General features: G+C 47.5%; 1 protein-coding gene across 1 annotated transcript; it reads right to left on the reverse strand.

Moving 5' to 3' along the window:
• Nucleotides 1-9720: 9720 nt before the first annotated feature.
• IER5L (immediate early response 5 like) lies at nucleotides 9721-12129 on the reverse strand. Its single transcript, XM_033137718.1, has one exon. It carries the CDS (start codon nucleotides 11976-11978, stop codon nucleotides 10653-10655), a length of 1326 nt encoding a protein of 441 aa, XP_032993609.1. The 5' UTR covers nucleotides 11979-12129; the 3' UTR covers nucleotides 9721-10652.
• Between the last annotated feature and the right edge of the window lie 10139 nt (nucleotides 12130-22268).

Below are 22268 nucleotides of genomic sequence, written 5' to 3' on the forward strand. Positions count from 1 at the left end.
AGTGGGAAGGGATGATGAGAATTTTAGTCCAACATCACCTGGGGACCCAAGGTTGAGAAAGGATGCTCTAACCACTGTACCACACTGGCTCTTTTCTGCCTGCTGCTATGCTCAGCCTCCATTGTGGGTGGCAGCGATGCTTCTGAACACCAGCTACTGGAAACCTTAGGAGGGGAGAGTACTGTTGTGCTTGGCCACTGTGGGAACAGGATTCTGGACTAGATGGGCCACTGACCTCATTCATAGTCTGCCTCTGCTGTTGGAGACAGTAATGTATCTGAATACCAGTTTCTGCAAATCACAAGTGGGGAATGTTCTCGAATCCTGTTTCTGGACCTTCCTGTTGAGGCATCTGGGTGGCCACTGAGAAGAGGATGCTGGGCTAGATGGACCATTAGCCTGACCTAGCAGGGCTCTTCTTATGTTACTATGTTTTGAAGCAATTAAACTACTAAATGTAACAGCTCTAGATAAAACTGTATGCAACAGTTGTATAGTCTTTTTAACATTCCTCTGGGGATGATATAATTAAAACTGAAATTTCAACAGGAATTGGATCCAAAGGAGTGCGTTGCAAAACATTTAGAAATGACTTTTGGAAGAATTGTTTACTTTTTCAAGCCCTCCAATCAAGAGTTCCAAGTTGATTTCATCAGTCATCGCTATTGGGAGGCTATCAGGGAAGAAACTCTTTGAAGGTTGCAATCTTAGGTCTGCTTAAAGGTAAAGGTAAAGGGGCCCCTGACCATTAGGTCCAGTCACAGATGACTCTGGGGTTGTGGCACTCATCTCTCTTTACTGGCTGCTTCCGGGTCATGTGGCTAGCATGACTAATCCGCTTCTGGCGAACCAGAGCAGTGCACGGAAATGCTGTTTACCTTCCCGCCGGAGCGGTACCTATTTATCTACTTGCACTTTGACATGCTTTCGAACTGCTAGGTTGGCAGGAGCAGGGACCGAGTAACGGGAGCTCACCCCGTCGTGGGGATTCGAACCGCCAACCTTCTGATTGGCAAGCCCTAGGCTCTGTTGTTTAACCCACAGCGCCACCCGTGTCCCATCTTAGGTCTGCTTACTCAGGAGTAAATCCTATTTAACTGGAGCTTTCTTCTGTGCAAAAACCCACATTGACCATTTGAACTGCAAATGAGTCAAATTCAAATTGCATTTTCCACTGTTTGTGGTGCTGGTCATTGCTTTGGCTTTAAGGAGCAAACTGTTTTTTGTTTTTTAAATGAACTGTTCGAAACAAGAAGACCCCATAAAGTAGGGTTTTATTTCCTAGTCAAACTACAGAGAGGAACTAATGCATTTGTGATTTTTAAAAACAGAAAACAGAATGTACTAGATAGCATGATGCCATAGTTATGAACCCACACTCCTAGATGCCACCTGGAGTCTGCCTTCCTCGAGCATGGACAGGCAACAGAACCTCCATAATAGCTCAGTATCCAGGTTCAATCCCCAATGTCATATCTAGGTAGGTATGGGAATGTTCCCTGCCTGAGAGCCTGGAGAGCTGCTGCGAATCAGTATAGACAGTACTGAAATAGAAGGACCAATCATCTCTAACCCTAAGTAGGACAGCTTCCCGTGTTCTCATTTAATCCAGCCCTTCTGAATAATGATGACTAGAACCTTCATTTTTAGGGGAAGGATTGTAGCTCATGCTTTGCCTACAGAAGGACCCTTGCTAATTCATCTGGGTGTCATGGGCTACCATATTTCTGCTTTCCGGGTTGCATGAAAGACAACTAAGCCACTTCTTAGTCTCCTGTTTTAAGGCAAGGGTGGAAAAACAAGTCAATTTCCTTGCAATCCTTTTAAAGCAATCAAAGTAATAAGGTGCCAAAGGTCACCTTTCTAGACCACATGGAACAGCCTTAATCATTAGGATGTAGCTATCAGGAATTACTAGCTACAGTGAAATCAGCTGAGCAGCTCATCTTGCCATTGGCCATGGAAACCCCATGCCTTCATCCTGTGTGTATCCAGGAGGGTGAAAACACACTCTTTACATGCTCAGGTGTCTGTTCCTTCTGTTATTAATTTGCAAATCCTTGTAGCGTGGGGGGGGGGCTGAAAGCAGAGGTTGACCTTGTGCTCCCAAACAAATTACCCCCCCCCAATTTTTTTAAAAATTTCCAAGGATGAGCTCATTTTATCTAGCTAATTCAATCACTGTTCTTTGGGGGAGAGGCCAGAGAGCAGTGTTTGGAAACCAGGAACAAAAAATCAAGGAAGCGGCAAGCCAATATGAGGTGAAGCTGCTGCGGAGAGGGCAAAATTTGCCTGTCGCCTCTCTTGCAGCCTGAGTGTTACTGACATCATGATTAATTTATCAGGTGCTTATGAATATGCATATAAGGCTGGGTTTGGGAGAGAGAGAGAGAGAGACTGTTGTCAAGAAGCAAACTGTTCCTGCACAGCCTGCACCACTGTGCACGTCTGTACCCATTTGTCTGTGTTATTTAAAAATAAAATAAATGGATTTTACTGCTGAACAGGATCTGTGCAAAGCGCTCTCAAGCCCATGGTGGGAGCAAGCGAACAGAGCACATTGATGCTTTGGGACGCACCTTTGGGAGGCACATGGTGACGCATGGGGGCCTCCAGTGTCTTTCATTCTGCGTCTGTTGCAGCATCCAGAAAGTAACTTTCACCCTGAGAAAAGAGGAGATGCTTGATTTCCCTGGAGGAAGGAGATGGGAAGAAGAAGAGGGGGTGCATTCCCAGCAGCTGGAGCCTCTGAATATACACCCCACTAGGCACCCAGGCCTTTGTCTGTCCCCCTCTCTCATACAAGCACACCTATACTTCTATAAATCAGATTATTCTAATTAAACATTACAATTCATTTACTTCCCAGAATACACCTGTAGGTGAGAAAGAAAAGGAAATGGTCGTACCAAAACCATAAGAAAAGGGAGGAAAATGAGATCTATTTTACACAAGAAGGAACTGAACAGCTTTACCAGTTTCAAAATGTATATTTTCCCTCTTCAACAGAATGTTGAATATATACAGTGGTACCTCAGGTTACATACGCTTCAGGTTACATACTCCACTAACCCAGAGATAACGCTTCAGGTTAAGAACTTTGCTTCAGGATAAGAACAGAAATCGTGCTCTGGCAGCGCAGCAGCAGCGGGAGGCCCCATTAGCTGAAGTGCTTCAGGTTAAGAACAGTTTCAGGTTAAAAACGGACCTCCAGAACCCTAACCTGAGGTACCACGGAATTGGGTTTTAACAATATGTTGGGTTTTAAGAATTAAGAATACATCATTGTATAATAGTTAACTGATTTTTGATTTTAACATTTTATTTTACATAGTTTTTAATTGTATGGTTTTATTTGCAATTATTGTAAACCACTCTATTATTTTAACACACACACTTTCTTACCATCTCGCCCTGCCCTCCTTCTGAGAAGATCACATGGCTCCTATGTCACCTTAACAAAAACAACAACCCTGTACGGTAGGTTAGGCAAGAGAGGAGTGACAGGCTTGAGACCGGCTCTGGGAAACAGTAAGCAGCTTTGTAGAGATGGATTCACATGGCAAAGACTGAAAAGGATACCTTGTGTGGGTCAACTGCAGCCTTCAGCTGCTGTTGGACTTCCGACTCCCACCAGCCACCATGGGGACAACTATGTCTGGAGGCCCACAGATTCCCCCCGTCCCTGCCTTATAGACTGCAACACACACATGTTTGGATGTGAGGGCGATCTGGCTGCGACATCTGTCACCCCATTGATCTCCAGGGTTGATTCGGCTGATCTGGCTGGCTAGGCGCTTCCTCCCTCACTGCTCCATGTGCGTCCCTCCCGAAGCTGCGCTCTCAGTGGAAGAGGACGACCATCCCAGATAGAAGGAGTGTACCATTCTTCTGTCAAGGGTATATGATAGCTGCGTTTGGAATGGCTTTGAGTGGTCCCTGCTGGATCAGGCCAAAGGGGGCCCTCTAGCTTGGCATCCTGTCCTCAGAGTGACCAACCAGATGCCTATTACAGGAAGCCCCCAAGCAGGACCTGAGTGCAACAGCACTCTCCAGTTCTTGTCCCCCCTGGTACTCAGAGGTAGACTGCCCCTGGATGTGGAGGTTCTGCTATGACCATAAAATCCCTAACAAAGGACGATCATGGTAATATCTTTTCTTTGGCTGTGTTTGATGGAAGAGGAAGAACAAGCAAGAAGAGATCCCTTGCATGGAAAAGGAGAAAATGCTATTGGGTGACAGAGAGAAGGTGGAATTGCTCAACACCTACTTGCTTCTGTCTTCACCCAAAAGGAAAGCAGTGCCCAACCTGCTGATAACAGAATAAAGGATGCCCAGGGGGTGGGGTGGGGAGCTGTAGCCCAAGATAAGAAAAAAGGTGGTAAGGGAACATCTAACTACTTTAAATGAAACAAAATAGAAAATTCTTTCCAGTAGCACCTTAGAGACCAACTGAGTTTGTTCTTGGTATGAGCTACACGAAAGCTCATACCAACAACAAACTCAGTTGGTCTCTAAGGTGCTACTGGAAAGAATTTTCTATTTTGTTTCGACTATGGCAGACCAACACGGCTACCCACCTGTACTTTAAATGAATTCAAATCTCCAGGGCCTGGTGAGCTGCACCCAAGGGAACAAAAGGAGCCTGTGAATGTCATCTCTGTCTATAATCTTTGAGAATTCTTGGAGAACAGGTGAGGTTCCTGTGGACTGGATGTGGGCAAATGTTGTTCCCATCTTCAAAAAGGAGGGAAAAGAGGACCCAAGCAACTACTAACCTATGAGCTTGACATGAATACCAGGAAATGTCCTAAAACATCATTAGTCGGTCAGTCTGTGAGCTCTTAGAAAAGGATGTTGTGGTTATTAAGACCCAGCATGGGTTTCTCAAAAACAAATTATGCCAGACAAATCTAATTTCTTTTTTTTTTTTTTGATAGAGTTACAAGCTTGGAGGATCAGGGGAATGCTGTGGATGTGGTGTACCTTGATTTCAGAAAGGCTTTTGACAAAGTCCCACATGGTATTATTGCAGAAATTCTGGTAAAATGTGGGCTGAATGAGATAACTGTTAGGCGGATTTGTAGCTGATTGCCTGATTGAACCAAAAGAGCGCTCAACGAGAGTTCCTCATTATCCTGGGAAAAAGTGATATGTGGGGTGCCACAGGTTTTTTTTCCCCCTGGGCCCATTGTTGTTCAACATCTTTATAAATGACAGGTGAAAGAATTGAGGGGATACTTATCTAATTTGCACTTGACACCAAACTGGGAGGGGTAGGCAATGCCATTGAAGACAGAATTGGGATTCAAGATGACCTTAACAGTTTGGAGACCTGGACCAAAACTTAAATAAAAAAAGAATTCCAATAGGAACAATTGTAAGGACCTACACTTAACAGGAATAACCAGCGCACAAATATAAGATTGGGGGGGGGGCACCTGGCCTGCCAGTAGTACAGTGGTACCTCGGGTTAAGAACTTAATTCATTCTGGAGGTCCGTTCTTAACCTCATGTATCACTTTAGCTAATGGGGCCTCCTGTCGCTGCCGCCCGATTTCTGTTCTCATCCTGAAGCAAAGTTCTTAACCCAATGTACTATTTCTGGGTTAGCGGAGTCTGTAACCTGAAGCGTCTGTAACCCGAGATACCACTGTACTAGTGAAAAGGATCTAGTAGTCTTAGTAGGCCACAAGCTTAACATGTGTCAACAGTGTGATGCGGCAGCAAAAAATGCTAATGCTATTCTAGGCTGCTTCAACAAATCTAAGGAAGTCATAAAGGTAAAGGTAAAGAGACCCCTGACAGTTAAGTCCAGTTGCGGACAACTCTGGGGTTGTGGCACTCATCTCGCTCTATAGGCCAAAGGAGCCGGCATTTGTCCGCAGACAGCTTCTGGGTCATGTGGGCAGCATGACTAAGCCGCTTCTGGCAAACCAGAGCAGCGCACGGAAACGCCATTTACCTTCCCGCCAGAGCGGTACCTATTTATCTACTTGCACTTTGAGGTGCTTTTGAACTGCTAGGTTGGAAGGAGCTGGGACTGAGCAACGGGAGCTCACCCTGTTGCGGGGATTCAAACCGCCGACCTTCTGATCGGCAAGCCCTAGGTTCAGTGGTTTAGACCACAGTGCCACCCACGTCCCTTTAAGTAAGTCATAGTACTGCTCTATTCTACCTTGGTTAGACCACACTTCAAGTCCTGTGCCCAGTTCGGGGCACCACAGTTTGGGAAGAATATTGACAGGCTGAAATGTGTGCAGAGGAGGGCAAAAGGTCTGGAAACCAAGCCTTATGAGGAACAGTTAAAGGAGTTGTGTATGTTTAACATGGAAAAGAGGAGACTGAGCAAAGATGTGATAGCCACCTTCAAATATCTCAAGGGCTGTCACGTGAAAGATGGAGCCAGCTTGTTTTCTCCAGCTCCAGAGGATACAACTTCAAGTTACAAGAAAGGAGATTTCGACTAAACATCAGGAAGAACTTTCTGACAGTAAGAGCTGTTCAACAGTGGAATGAACTCCCTCGGGAAGTGGTGGACTCTCCTTCCTTGTAGGTTTTTAAGCAGAGGTTGGATGCATTAGTTGAGATTCCTGCATTGCAGGCGGGTGGACTAGATGCCTCTCAGGGTCCCTTCCAACTCTACGATTCTAAGTGCTTTAATTTCTCAAAATATATGACTGGCACTCAGCATACTTGCCAAGAATATTCTTCCTGTGCTCAAAAGCACTTTATCACTTTGATTCTTCAAAGGTGTCAGCACATATGGGAAAGGGGGACACCTAAATCAGTGTTCCCTCAGCTTGCTGCCCTCCATGGGCTTTCAGCTTTGAGTCTCAGCAGCCAACCCAGCCAATGGTTAGGGATGCTGGGAGTGCTAACCAATTCATAACTGCAGGGCTGCAGAGGAATTTCATCCAAACTCCCGGACCACTTTCATTTATTGATGTGGAAATCGGGTTTGGTTTTTTTTAATGCAACTTATATGGGAGATTTTTGGGGGGTGGGGTGGGTAAACCTTTTACTTTGAACATTTTCACTCCAGTCTTAACTGAAGCGAAAATCCCGTTTGCTTCCAGCTTCCCCCAATCTCACCCAAACATCCTCCTGCAAAAATGTGTTTTGGGGGTGGGTGGGGGAAAAACGCCCCGGTCCTTTCTACCTGATAAAGCAAGTTGCAGCCATTCCCAGAGCTGGACGCTAGGAGGAGCTCTAGCGACTACCTTAGTTAAGCCAACCACCTAGGTGTCTGGCCCACGCCGCTGTTAAAAGATTTTAGTAGGAGAAAAACAAACTACAGTATTACTTTTTTTAAAAACCGACTTTTTTAAAAAAGGGGGGAGGAAATCTTGCTTTAAAAAACAAAAACAGGCGATTAGTTGTAATAAAAATCAACCCTGTTACAATTTAGAGATTTTATATAATAAAGTTATTTTTTGTAAAAAAAACCCGAAAACCTCAGTGATAATAAGGAAGATGTTTTTTCCACCTTAAAGATTGGAGTCAAAGCGTGTGTGCGCAAGGTAGGAAGACCTTCACAACAGACTTTCAAATGCAAACGCGGTTGGTGCAAAACGACGGAGAATAAAAGCGCCTCCACCCCGCAAAAAACCCCCACACCCCAGGTAAGGCAGCAATTTCTTACCTTTAAATTTGGAGCAACCGAAGAACAAAAATAAGCCGCCCCCCCACCATCCTTTGAAGCTGCTCTGGAAGCCGGAGCTTAAATAAAATTAAAATTAAAAGCATTCTGAGGTCAGCCTACAGGTGGTCAGAAAATATTTTTATTACCTTCATTCATTTGGTTGGAAGAGGCGTGTGCGCGTGTATCTGTGGAAAACACACACTCATATACACCACCAAGTGGCACAGAGCAGAGATTAACCAGCTATAGAAAAAAGCAAAACCTCAGGATGTCTAAAACTTCAGAAGTAAAGCTTAGACACAAGGGTGCAAATGGCATTTTAAGGTTTCCCTGCAAACGCCTTGATTTAAGTTTCCAAATATATTCATCTTTAAAACAAAAAAAGCAAGCTTTGGGAGTAAGTTGCTTTGGTGGTGGCTTTTTGTGTGTGGAAAAAAAGCATGTTTGGGATCAGGGGAAGCAGACTGGGTTTTTCCTCCTGGTGTTGAGAAAGTTTTCTACAGTTCTCTGTCCGCTTTCCCTGCTGATGGAACCCCTACAAATAAAAGAGAGCTCCTGTTAAAAAGTATTGGGTTATGAATTAAAACTTAACCAGAGTTCCCACCCCAAGGGAACTCTGGTTAAGCAGCTGGAGTAAGCAAATGTTTTGCCTGTATCTTGTGATGAGTTCAGGGTCTTTCCCCAAAAGGTGTAATGTATAAAAAAGTTAACATCACAGATGTTTCAGGAATAAATCTTCACAAATCAGTTATTGGATTTAGAAGTCTCAAAGAATGCTCTCCTAACATCCTGTCCCAATGCTTATTTAACTCAGATCAAGGGAGCAGACACTCCAAAAAATGTGTAGAATAAGAAACTTTACTTGAGAGTAGCCACTTTTGTAATTAGTGGGTTTGATTCAATGCTGGCTCTGCTTAGAGTAGCCCCACCGAAATCAATGAACATGAATACCCTTGGTCCATTAATTTCAGTGGGTCTTCCCCCAGTTAAAACTCAGCTGTATATAACCCCAATGAGATCTAACTCCAAGAGGGAAGGGGAGTTTTGAATCTGGCTGTGAACTCTGCTTGATACAAAGTCTTTAAAAATTGCCATCTATAGCCAGTCTTTTTCAGCGTTGAGTTGTGAAAGGTACACACACTTCAACTTTTTTATAATTGGACTTTTTATTAAGATTATAAATTTAAACAAATCTGAACAGTTTTACCCGGTGATATACAATTCAGTATGCACACACACAAAAATATACAGAGATACAAAGAGGGGGGAAATAATGCTTAGGGATGCGTCCTTTAATACACACAGTGCTTTAATGTGAAAGCTGGATGGCAAAAGCAGAAAAATCCACCTTTTTACAACAAAAGGTTCTTTATTTTCTCCCTTTAATAAAAAGAACACAAAGTTTATTTGAAAGAAAGAAAGAAAGAAAAGAAAAGAAAAACAGGGTTACAGAAACACAGACCTTGTTTTTGCACATAGGACCAAACAATTGCTGGTTGCATCAGGAGAGTTCAAAATCTTTTGAGAAGGGGGGAAAACAAACCACCCACCACATTTAAAGACATGAAAATAGTGTTAACACATTTACTTGTGGCATTCACACACACACACACACACACATTTGGGGGGAAGGGAGGGAGGCAGGACCTGTGAGAGCGCTATGCATGATGGGTAAAGTAGTTGAGATCTCATCACTCCCCACCTTTCCTCCCCCAAACTTTTTATTTTTATTTTTAAAAGAGCAGTATTGGACAGAACTATATACTTCAAGGAATGGCAAAGAATACAAAAGGGGAAAGAGACCCTCACATGAAATTAGGCTACATATACCTAATCACATCATCCAGATTTCAACCAGGAAAAGTTGTTCACTCTGTTGATGTTTTCAACTATGTTTTTTTATGTTAGCAAGTTTTCATTATTGTTATTTTTTTTGGGGGGGGGATTTCATAGAACTGTAAAGTTGGAAGGGACCCCAAGGGTCATCTACTCCAACCACCTGCAATGCAGAAATCATAGCTAAAGCATCCTTGACAGATGGTCAAGGAAGGAGAGTCCACCCCCCACCCCCGTCTGTTCCACTATCCAAAAACTCTTATGAACCCTTAGCAGGAACTAGGAAGGACCACCCCACCTTCCCCTTATAAGAACTCAAGTGACTATGAAGGGAAACAGCCCAGCCCCATACAAATGTGTCTGTTTTGGAGGACAGGAAGGGGAAGAAGAAAAGCTATAGAAACCCACCCCTTTTAAAATGCATTTTGGAAGGTTTAGATTGCTAAAGAAACACAGCCAGTTTTCTGGTTTAAATGTTTTTTAAATAATAATAATAATTAATAATAATAATGCATAAAAGCCCCCCACTCAGCCCATAGTTTTGCAGACTGTTCTGGGCTCAATTGAAAAAGGCAACGTGTCAAGTTCTACAACACTCCTTGTGGGAGGGAGATAGGAGTTGCTTCAGGTATTCAAGTTATCCCCCAATTTTGGAGATTCTTACTCAATGGCCAGAACTACCTTTTCCCTAAAGCACTTTAACCTCGGGAGTAAACTCTTTTCTCTCTCACGCAGCTTATTCTTCTTATCCATCTTTTCAACTCCTGCATTCCTCCCCTCCCCACCAATGTTTTTGGGGGGCAAATAAAAATGAAATACAATAAAGCCTGAAAGAGTTAACGAAAAAAGAAACAACTCAACACCATCCAGGGGGTGGGGTGGGGGTAGACACAAAAGAACTCTTGTTGTTTTGGGGGCTTTTTGTTTAAATAGGTACTATTTCTTCATCATCTCTGGAAAAATAAAGGCGCAAGAATCTTCGAAGTAAATTCTATGGTACAATTTAGAAAAAAACCCAAAACATTCGCTTGGCTTGTCAACTGCCCCAAGCCACCCCCCCCCCAACTTCAGTCTTTGTTTCAGGGTCTCCCCAACCTCCCCACCCCCACCAAAAGAGCCAAGCAGCAGGCATTTCTTCCTTCCCGCCCCGTCGGATCTTTCCCCGTCCCGGCTAGAAGGCCACGATTGCCCGCGTCCAAGCCCCCAAGCTGGCCAGCGCCTGCTTGCTACACAGTTGCCCGTTCAAGGGCTGCTCGGGGTCCGGCTGCGACGTTTGCTGGGGCGTCTGCTGGTGGTGGGTTTGCTGCTGCTGGTGGGCTTGGTAGGGGTGCTGTTGCTGCTGCCGGCTTACCAGCCCGGTAAAACCGGAGCCGAAGATGGAAATCAAGTTGGAGATGTTGGACGAGTCCTGGGCAGGAGACGCCGTCGGGGGCGCCGTCAGAAGTGGTGGTGGTGGCGGCGAAGGAGCCGTCAGGGGCTGCTCCGCGTTGAAATCCTCGAAGCGGGCGCGCTTGGGGCAGGGAGCGAAGGCGGGGTGAGACGGAGGAGGGGGGCCGCCACCGCCCACACCACCAATGGGGGTCGCCGTCCCCACGACGGACCCCCCTACTCCTCGTCTCCCACCACCTCCTGCTTCTTCTCCTTCCTCCACGGCCTCGTGACCAGGGTAGTATTTGCGCTTATAGCCCGGGCTGGGGGGGACGCCCATCACCGCGGCGCCTGGGCTACCGCCGCCGCCGCCGCAAGGACAGGGCGAGCAACAGTCCTGGTGCAAGTAGCCGTTCTCCACCGTGGTCACCACGTGCGTGTCCAAGTCCAAAACAGTGGTGCGGCTGGAGCAGTGCGGAGAGGGAGAGGGGGACAGAGCCGGGACCAGCCCCGACGGCGCAGCAGAGCCTGTGTTGGCGCTGTTGCTTCCGCTGGAGAAGTCGCAGCTCCCCGGCACTGCGTAAAGCAGCCCGGGTGCCGGCGGCGTGGCGGCGCGGTGGTAGAAAGCCAGCGGAGAGTCCCTGCAGAGCCCCGAGAGGGTTGCCGGGGTTTGAGCGGGAGGCATGAGCGAAGGCAGCCCGGTCAAAGGTTCCTCGTCCTGGGCGCACCCGGACATCTCTAGAGCCGACTCGCCGACCCCTCTAGCCAAGGCGCAGCCCCGCAGCTGCCCGTGCTGGAGACCGTCGTCCGCCTCGTCGGCTGCCTCGACGGGCAAGTGGAGAGGGCTGAAATCCGCCGCGATCTCGCCTAGCGAAGCGGGCGTGCCTGCTCCTCCGACGGGCGACATGGCCAGCAGCCCGCCTTCCTGGGGGTGGTGGTAGTGGTGGCTCTGCTGGCGGCGGTAGAGCTCGGCGTAGCGTTCGCTCAGGTAGAGCTGCCGGGCGTTGCGGAGCACATAAGAGACCAGGAGGTTCTTGTGCAGCTTGATGCCGCCGCGCTGCGTCCGCGAGCTGTGGATCTTGCGCAGCGAGAGGCTGATCAGGCTCTGGGCGTCCAGGGCGCACTCCATTCCCGTCCCCGGGCCCACATCCACCCCGAGCCCGGCCTGGAGCGGGGCTCTCTCTCCGTCTTAGCAGCCCGGCGCACAGCTCACCATCCCCGGGCAGGCGCAGAGCCGCACCCCTCCTTGCGCGCTCGCTCTCTTTCTCCGCCCTCTACTGCCGGCCGTGCTTGGTGAATGCAGCGGGCAATAAGCCCTTGCTTAGCCGACCCCCGCTATTTATGCACCCTCTGCGGCCCCGCCCCCTAGCCTATGGGAGCACGGTTTTCGGCTCGAGTGGCGGCCCGCGCCCGCCCCGCCGAGGACCAGCCGGCCAATGGAGGCGCGGCGGTTCCTTTGTGCTATTCAAATACCTAGCAGGCTTTTTTGGCACGGCTGGAAGGTTCTCTGGAGAGAGAGAAAAAGAGAGAGAGAGAGAGAGACGGGAGCGAGCAGCGGGGAAGCCGGGCCAGCGGGGAAGCCTGGGATCAGAAGCCCCCGTCGGGGGGTGGGTTGAAAGGGCCCGATCCACGGATAGCCCTCCACCCACCTAGAGTGTGCGCGCTTCCCTGGACGCCTGGCTCCCCTTCTCAGGTGAGGCCCTGCCTCGCCATGTGGACGGAGGGCGGGGGGGAGGGGCATCGGAGGGGGAGGGGCCTCTGGAGCCAGCGATCCGCCTCCGTTTCTCTCTTTCCCTCCGCTTGGCAAGCAGGTGCAAAAGCGTTGGCACCAGAATGGCTCAAGAAATGAAAAATTTATTCAAGGGATGGGTCCAGATCCTGGAAACAAACAAACAAACACAGGTAGAACTTTAAAAAGATTTTTTTAAAAAAATAAAAATGAAAGTGATTCTCTAAAGGAATAGGGAATATCATCATTATCATTTACTTTGTATTGCTATTTTCTGTGCAGGTACATGGCAAACAATTTGGAGTGCATCAATACTTTCTTCTAGAGTAACTTAAGTTGCATTTTCCTTCGAATTCCATTGTATGTAACAAAGGTCTGGCACTGGAAACCACAGACCATACCAAGTGCAGAAAGCTGGATTCAAGACACCCTGCAAGTAGCAGTTCATGAGGCAGAAGAGTGAGGGGAATCAAATAACAAGACTTCCAAAAGATCTGGAGTGACTTTCTGGAGCTCTTTGTTGAGGACTTTCCAAAACCTGGAGATATAGGAATATATCTGAAAGCAAAGGAACTAGGACTCATGGACCCAAAAAAACTTAGCTGGGTATAAAAAGAGTCTTGATGGATCACGTCCAAGTGGGCCCACTTAGTCCAGCATCTTGTTCTCACAGTGGGCAACCAAATGCCGCAACAGGAAATCCACAAGCAGGACCTGAGTACAAGAGAAACTCTTCTCTCCTGTGGCTTCCAGCAACAGGTATTCAGAAACATTTATTGCCTCTGACCATGGAAGCAGAACATAGCCATTGTGGCTAGTAGCCCTCTCCTCCACGAATTTGTCTAATTCTCTTTGAAAGCCATCCAGGTTGGTAAGCATCACTATTGCCTGCGGGAGTGAGTTCCATAGTTTAACTATGTGCTGCATGAAGAAGTCCTTTGTTTTCTATGTCCTGAATCTTCCAGTGTTCAGCTTCATTGGATGTCTATGAGTTCTAGTGTTGTGAGAGGAGAAGAACTTTTCTCTATCCTCTTTCTCTGTGCCACGCATAATTTTATAAACTTCTGTCATGTTTCCTCTTAACTCGTCTTTTCTCTAAAGTCTAAACTCCCCTTATAGAGGAAGCAGCAGCTAAGGGCTCATCAAAGGGGACCATTGAAGCAACATCAGTACACACCTGTCTTCATCCTAAATTGAACATAACACCCTGAACAATGTGTTGTGCAATGTTTCAGATAATTGCATGGCAAACAGGTGAAAATACTTTAATAAAAAAACACTATTTTACAGAGGAATTAGAGGGCAGATTTTGGCACTACCTCAACATTCTTCCTGGGATGTCTTGCTCTTTAGGGTGTGCTGACATCACAAATCCAAATCAGAGTGAGGGGCTGATTTCTAAATGGACAAACATTTTCTCCACACTCAGAATGAGCAAACATTCACTCTGAATGGGAAAACTGTTTTTTTTTGCGCCCTCACTCTGAATGGGAAAACCTTTTTGCCCCACTTCTCACCTCCCTTACCCTCTGGAAAATTGGTGAAACTGCACAGCATGTTTTCAAGGGGAATACCCTTTTACAAAACTGCCTTTGTTTCCAAGCGAGACTATTCTCTCTGCTTTCTCTCCTAGCTGTTGCGGCTTACACCACCCACACATTATGAGCGTGCAAGGCATGTGCAGTTTCCTACATGGAAGTGTTGGAAATGCTTCTAGTGCGTGCTGACTCTGAGGACTTTTGGCCCTCCTGGGGGTGCAACGCTCCCCATCTTTATTCATATTTAAGGAAGCTATAATCTTCTGTAAAGCCACCCATTTGCTAACCCGTATTGTGGCTGCACAATATATACTTCTTCCCAACCAATTGCTGTGGTGAGTAAATCCTTCTGTGCAGTTGTTACCAGCAGCTAAGTATTGGGGCCTTATGAATGAGAAGCTATATTTGTGGTGTTGTTGTTGTTTCCAGATGTCATTCTAGACGATCAAGTCATTTTGACAGTTTCCCCCAAGGAGAGCAAAGATGTCTTAAAATCTCACTTCCCAGGCAGAGTCTGAGGGGTGAAAGACCATGGCTCTTTATTCTATTTTATTAACCACATCTGCTAGCTCTGTGTTGGCAAGATCCTTCACATTTCCCAATATGCAACCCTGTCCATACCCTGCCCTCCCCCTTAAGCTCCATTGCATTCAATGGCTATAACTCTCTAGAGTCTACAAAGTGCTTTTCAAAAATAGATTGTGGCCTAAGAAAAGTAAACTTAAGAGGAGACACCTGGTGTGATTTACATTTTGAGGGGCAACTCCCCAATTTTCACTTTCCGAAAGGATCTGTGAACCAAAACACAGCTATCCTTTGAAATTCACACTTCTCCGAATTTTGCCAAACGAACATAAAAAATGGTGTACAAAATGCATATATTAGCAAAAATAAGATATAAATTTGCATTATGCTAGGGAAAAATAAGACCCAAGCATGCCTTATGTAAGAGAAATGGTTTTGCTAATAGGTGTGCATTAGGCAAAACTGCTGACAAAATGGGTGTATATTAGGAATAAGGCAGATTAAAATACTGATGGCTTTTTAAAAAAAATGCAAACTGATGTAGTAACGTGGCAAAGTGATCTTAAGGCAGGGAAACTGAGGGACAGAGGGAATTCAAAATGGGAAGATTCTCCCATCTTTAAATGACTGCTCTAACAGATTAATTGGCTTCCCGGTGTACAGGTTCAACTCACAAGAAAGCTGGGTTGAGTTATTTCTCCATTTTCTCCACACCCTGCATCATATATATATAAGGGAGGGGGTCCTATATTTCCCCCCTAAAGTGGTAAGCCCCAAATGTTGCAAGCTTTCCTTGTAGTGGAGTTGCTCCAGTAATTTGAGTTAAATTAACACAACAGATTTTTAAAAATTACTCTTCTTCTTCTTCTTCTTCTTCTTCTTCTTCTTCTTCTTCTTCTTCTTCTTCTTCATGTGGGAATTACTGGTAGCTTACCAGTGCCAGGATGTTTTCTTGGTGAACGGTTCCCTTCCCATAACAAGAGTGAATACAACCTTATCAGCCATGCTGAGTAAATTATCACTAATCTGCCAGTGTAAAGGCAGTGTATGTTAAGCACACATTTCACCTCCATTTATCACACCGACTGTAATGTTTGGATCTTGCTTGCCATTCAACTCACACCTTACGACTCTTCTATCCTGCACGGCTGCCTACTAAGATTTCACTTCACCCATCCAAAGAAGTGGGCTAGAGTCCATGAAAGCTTATGCCTGTAGTAGGCGCATTAGCCTTTAAGGTGCCACAGGATATATTTTTTGTCATGTTCCAAGTGTGGTTAGTCACACCATCACAATATTTGCATTTAGGTTTTCAGTTCCTTTGCTGATGATCCCTAACATGGAATCTGCCCATTTCACAGCTGGGTAAACTGCATTATTTATTGGGTTATATTCAGTGACCCAAACATCTGTGCGGCTCAGACCCCCATCAACATTCATTGATACGGCTTTATGCACTCCTAATTTGTTGCCTATTCATCCATTTTATTGAGCCCTTTTTTGGGGGGGGCAATCTTTTTTTTTTTTAAACTAAAAATAAAAACACCTACTCTTCCCCTGTAGGTCCCAGGGTGGGTTACAACAGTGCTGTATTAAAAACAGTTAAAACAAATTAGAGTTGCAGGAATGGGGTTTGGCATCCTTCCATCGTGAGAACTGTCCAGTTGTGTTCTTTCTCTCTGCTTCCTGTTCTTTAACCACTTACCTGTACTAATCAATAACAGGACCTTAACACTAGTAGGCCTACTGGTGGACATCCAATGAAACTGAATGCTGGAAGATCCAGGGCTGATAAAATAAAGTTCTTTTTCATGCAGTACATAGTTAAACTATGGAACTCCTTCCCACAGGAGACAGTGGTGGCCAGCAACCTAGGTGGCTTTAAAAGAGGATAGGACAAGCTCATGGAGGAGGAAGGAGAAGGGGTAACAATGGCTACTAGCCATGATGACTATGCTTTGCCTCCACAGCCGGAGGCAGCAATGCTTCTGAATCCCAGTTGCTGGAAACCACAGCGGGAGAGGAGAGGTTTGTTGAGCTTGGGTCCCGCTTGCAGGTTTCCCACAGGCATCTGGTTGACCACTGAGAGAACAGGATGCAGGACTAGATGGGCCATCCACAACTGCTAAGCTTTCTCAGTAGCCTTTGCTGAGGAACTTTGTCGAAAGCATTTTGACAGTCCACGTATACAATGCCTACCAGATTGCCTTTCCTTTGGGGAAGGTGCCATAGCTCAGTGAGCAGAGTACCTGCTTTGCATGCAGAAGGTTTGATCCCTGGCATCTCCGGGTAGGACTTGGAAAGACCTCCCTGTCTGTAAACCCAGAGAGCCAGTGATGGTCATTGTTGACAATGTTGTTAAGCCAGGTGGACTTAACATGTGACATGTATAAGGCAGCTTCCTCTGTTAGCTAACCCAGCCCATCATCCAGAACTATGAGGTCTAGCATCTCAACAAAGGCAACTCCTGAAAGACTGTAAATCCACTGCCTGTCAGTGTCAAGCAATAGTGAGCCAGATGGACCTGTGGCCTTGATATACAAGGCAGCTTCTGTGTTCCTACGATGGGAGGTGTGGCAGGATCCTAGTCCTCTCGCCAGAGCTCAGCTCTGGCAAAAACTTGGATCCAGGGTGCTGCAGGCTGTCAGGGAAAAAGCGTGTTCTCAGATCCTCATTTGACTGCAGCTGTTGCCTCCTCCCTCCGGGTCACCAGAGGCCCCTGCAGGAAGTGCCTCTGCAGTGTGACAGCTGCCCTGCTTCCTTCCCAAAGCTGGAGTGTCTGCTGTTTGCTGCCCTCATCCTGCACCCTCCCAGTTGAGCAGTGACTGTATCCATTTCCTGACTTTGTGTGTGGTGATAACCATCTCCTGGCTCTGTCGCCCAGGTCCCTTCATAAACTCCCCAGGTTCTCTGATCCGTTCCACCCTTCCTCAAGAGCAGGACAGCACATATTTTTTTTTGCGTGTCCACAGGGGTGGCGTCAGTAATGCAGAAAATGCAGTGCAGGATTTAAGACTCTTAGTTCCCTCCCCCCTTGATTGCTACTTGTTCGTAGTTATTTATTTATTGATTTATTGCACATCTCCACCTTTTTCTCCAAGGAGCTCAAGGTGGCCTACATGGTTCTCTCCCTCCTCATTTAATCTCCAGAACAACTCTGTCAGGTGGGTTAGGCTAAAAGGCAGTGACTGGCCCAAGGTCACCCAGTGAGCTTCATGGCTAAGTTGGGATTTGAACCCTAGTCTCTCCCATGTCTTGGTCTTTGACACTCCAGTTGCTATGCCACACTAGCTCCCTGTTTGTTTATTATTCTCTTATGAGGACAGGTTGCCACATTTGGGACTTCCCCTCTTACTCTTCCCCTCTGTTGACAATACCAATGTGTAGTGACAAAAAAGAAAAAGGGGAAAAAAGGAGTTACAACATTTTGGGGTTTTTCATTTAAAGTGTTTCATTTAGGGCCTACCACAGGCATCTGGCTGGTTGGCATCCATCTGTCCTAGGAGACAGTGGAAGAGTGAACCTTTGGGAATGAAGTCAAACTGTTGGAAGGTCGCAGTGCCTGTCGTGGCTGTAGAGACCGATAGGAGAGAGGCATGCTTTGTTGTGTCTGGTTGTGCGGCTGCAGATGCACTGGGGTGTTTCTTCTCTCTGTGCTCCTCCCAGTGGTCATTCCTTGTCTCAGCACTGTCTTGGATGCTTTAGTGTTTAGTTGAGATTCCTGAATTGCCTGGGGTTGGACTAGATGACCCTTGGGGGCACCTTCCATTTCCATGATTCGTGATGGGAATGTGGGCATAGGAGAGCACAATTTTGTTTGAGATGCTCGTCCTGCTATGGGATGCCCAAAATCTTCCTGACACAGCACATGTGGAAGGCGTTGATGTGTCACTCCTGGCTGGTGTAAGTTGCTGCCACATCTCAACACTAAGCCTAGCAGACCTTCAACAGTCTTGGATGTTAGCATCACATCCTCCCATACCCTTTTGGAGAGGTGAGCCAATGCCATAGCTGCCTTGCCAATACAGGCAACTCCTTGCTTACTCGGGGTTTACATTCCAGGTCCCCCCACGCATACGTGAAATTGCGTAAAGTGAGTACCCTCCAAACAGGCTTTAAATGCCCTCTCTGCTACTTTCTCTTCAATCCATACCAAAAGAAAGGTGTATCAGAAAATAGCCACAACTAGAACTGAAGCTCTGGGGCCGACAGGAGGCTGGAGGATGTACAGGAAAGCGGCTGCTGTGCTGCTGTGCATATCAGCTGTTAGGCAGGGCGACTGAGCAGCGTAAACAAAGTCCCACTGTGCCCCAGGTCTCTTCAAGGCTTCTTTCACCCTCGGGTGACATCCTCTTCGAGTTCTGGGGAGGGTCTCCTCACAAACCACAAGGACTCTCCAGCTCTCTCCATTTCTGGGTATGAATTGAATTATTGAATTATTTCCAGGTGCCACATGTATGTGTGGTCACACGCAAGTAGAATGCATGTAAATTGGTGTGTGGGTGGGTGTGCCTGTACGCCTGTCCAGCTCAGGGTTGATGGAGAGGTTTCTGGTTATGATGGAGCCCAAGGTAGATAAAATTGTCTACCACCTCAAGCATGTGGTCACCAATGCTGATGCGTGGAGTGCTGGAGACTGTCCTGACCCAAGATATTGGTCTTCACCACCTGTAGAGCTCCCCCAGAGCACACTCTCAAGGCTGCATCATCTGCAAACAACATCCCTCGGATGAGGACCTGCCACATTTTTGTTTTGGCATGGAGACATGCCAGGTTGAACAGACAGACCCCCCCCCCCAGTCACTCCTTGCATGGATGTCAACACCATCTTCAGTCAAGGTGAAGGTGTATAAAAGCAACAGGGAGAAGAATATGGCAAAGAGAGTTGGGGCAAAAACACAGCCCTGTTTCCCACTCCTCTTTATAGGGAAGGTGCCTGAGGATGAGCTGTTATATTGGGTGGTGCCAGGCTTGTCCTTGTAGTAGAAGGACACAATCATCTTGTGGAGCTAAGGTGGGCATCCTATCTTGTTGAGCAGTGTGAAGAGTCCTTCTTGACTGACGAGGGCCTTTGTGAGGTCTATGAAGGCGATGCACAAGGGGTATCTGCTCCCAGCATTTCTCTGGCAGTGGGAAAATCATGTTGACCGTTGACCTCTGAGCTCCAAAGCCGCATTGTGACTCGGAATAGACACTTCCAGCGAGTGGTAGTTGTTACAGTCATGGCGGTCACCTTTGTTCTTGTAGAGCAGGGTGGTCCAACTTTTCATACCAAGTGGGCCGCAAGAGTACTTGGACATGAAACCTGTGGGCTGCACGGTGCTTTGTTGCATGTGGGTTGGGGGGAGTGAGCCCAAAATTTGATGCCTTCTTGTTGCCTTCCCAAAGCTAGCTACATGAGGTGCTGGCCTTTGGGAAGGCTGCATAAGTCTCTGGCAGGGGCCTAGAGCCCTTGCATCTCCTTCCCAAATCTGGGAAAGTGCTCACTAGGCTTTGGGAAGGAGGTGGGAGGATTCTAGGACCCTGTCAGAGCCCTCATACCTCCTCCCCAAAGCCCACCACCTCTCTTACCTGGCTTTGGAAAGGCAACCTTGGAGGGGTGGGTGGGTATGTGGGGTCAAATGTTGCTGAGGCATCAAGTCCTATGTGGCCCTTGGGCCATGCATTGGAACACTCTGCTGTCGAGGGTCACAATGCTGGAGTTGTGCATGTTTTGTGGCATGAATCCTTGTTCCCAACACTGCAAGAGGAGGCTGTGGAGGTGTGTCATGAGGGAGGAATTGAGTCTGGCTATTGGCACTTCTGTTGGATTCCATTCTGTCCTGGGGCTTTACCTGAGAGTTGATGGCATTCTTCAGCTCATCAAGGGAGTGGGGGTGGACTTCCAGCTCTTCCAAAACAGGCAGAGTCTGGATACTGTTTAGTCCTGTGTCATGTTTTCCCATGAGTACAGTTCTTGATAGTGCTCTGCCCATCGCTGCATCTGCTTTCTGTGGTCTGTGATGATCTCTCCAGACAAGATTTTCAGAAGTGCAGTTTTCCTGACTGTTGGTCCAAAGGCTTTCTTCATGCCTTCATACTGCCAGCAGCGAATTGAATGTTCTGACGCAGCTTTAGCCAGTGGTCATTGGCACATCATCTGGCAATCTGCTGGGCACCACTTCTTGCCTTTCTCAGTGCAGCAAGCAAGGTCACAACAGCCTCATGTTTTGCAGCGATATCAGGCTGCATGTTCTTCATGCTGGCCTCAGATCAATTGGGGATCTACTGCTCTCTTTTGCCAAAGGAGGACATAACGGTGTTGTAGGTTACTTCTTTGATGTAGCTCCGCCTTGCTTTGACACTATCTCGGGGGACAGTTCAGTATGGCTTGTTGAACGGAATCAGAGAGAAGTGTTCATAAAGTTCAAGTATGACTGTTCTGGCAGTGTTGATTCGAGGCTGCACTTTCTGCTTTGTGCTATGGATCCTCTTTGGCTGGAGATGAATCTTGCTCACCACCAGGGAGTGATCTGTGTAGCAATCAACATAGTGGGAGCGAATGATCGCCTAGTGACTATCAAGTCCAGCTGGTGCCAGTGGCCTTGACCTTGGATGTCTCCAGGACATTCAGTGTTTTGTCTTGGTAGAGAAGATAGTGTTCGTGACGCAGAGGCTGTGATGCAAGCATAGCTCAAGCAGCCTTTGTCTGTTCTCGTTCATGCTGCCAATACCAAAGTGACCATTTGTGATGATCGCCCCCAACTCTGGCATTAGGGCCGTCTCATCCATTTCGGCTGGTGGCGCAGTGCACCAGGGCGCCGGGCCACTAGGGGCACCCCCGCGAGCCCGCCGGCATACCGGGTGCCCCCTCCCCACCGCCCCCACAGGCGGGCGGGCGGGTGCTAGCACCGCCAGCACTCTCTCCTGGACGCCCCGGACGCATGGGGGCGCCGGAAGGATTGAGCCCACCGGCATACCCAAGGGCGGGCTGTTGGCCGGGCGCTCGTGCGCCGGCGGCGCAGCCCATGCCAGTCCCCGGCAGGCTGCGAGCTGCCACCCTCGCCTCCCATCCCGGGAGCACTGGAAGGGTGCACAGAGCCCCGCGCCGCTCCAGCGCCACACCCCTCATCCCCTGCTCGCCCATCCCCCCTCCCGAGAGGCGGCAAGCGCAAGAGGGAGGCAGCGGAGAGGCGGTACGCCGGGGGCGCCGGAGGGATCACTGCACCACGGCGGCCGATCTCCTTAAGACGGCCCTGTCTGGCATTGAAACCTCCCAGCAGGAATGGGCGTTCATAGCCTGAGACCCTCCTGACAGCCTGGTCTAGTTCCTTGTAGAACTGGCCCTTGGTTTGTATAGTGGGACGTAGACACTCAAGATGTTAACCGGACTGGAGGTGGTTGAGAGGCAGGGAGAAAGCAAGTGTCCTGAGCCCTCAGTCAGCAGTCCTATCACAGACAGAAGGGAGTTCTTCATTGTGAAGTCTACACTGTGAAAACATGGTTCTCTTGCCAGAAATAGATGTAGTTCTTCTCTTGGAGGCAGCCATTTGAAGTGATTCTGGTTTCCTTTAAAGTGGCAACATCATTGTTGAACATTTTTAGCTCATGGTTGTTGACCTGCAGGAGGACGAGCCAGGACACATGG

This window comes from Lacerta agilis, chromosome Z (assembly GCF_009819535.1).
Source record: "Lacerta agilis isolate rLacAgi1 chromosome Z, rLacAgi1.pri, whole genome shotgun sequence".
NCBI lineage: Eukaryota > Metazoa > Chordata > Lepidosauria > Squamata > Lacertidae > Lacerta > Lacerta agilis.

Excerpts from the sequence above, each read along its gene's own strand:
- IER5L (XM_033137718.1), bottom strand. The coding sequence starts at position 11,978 with ATGGAGTGCGCCCTGGACGCCCAGAGCCTGATCAGCCTCTCGCTGCGC.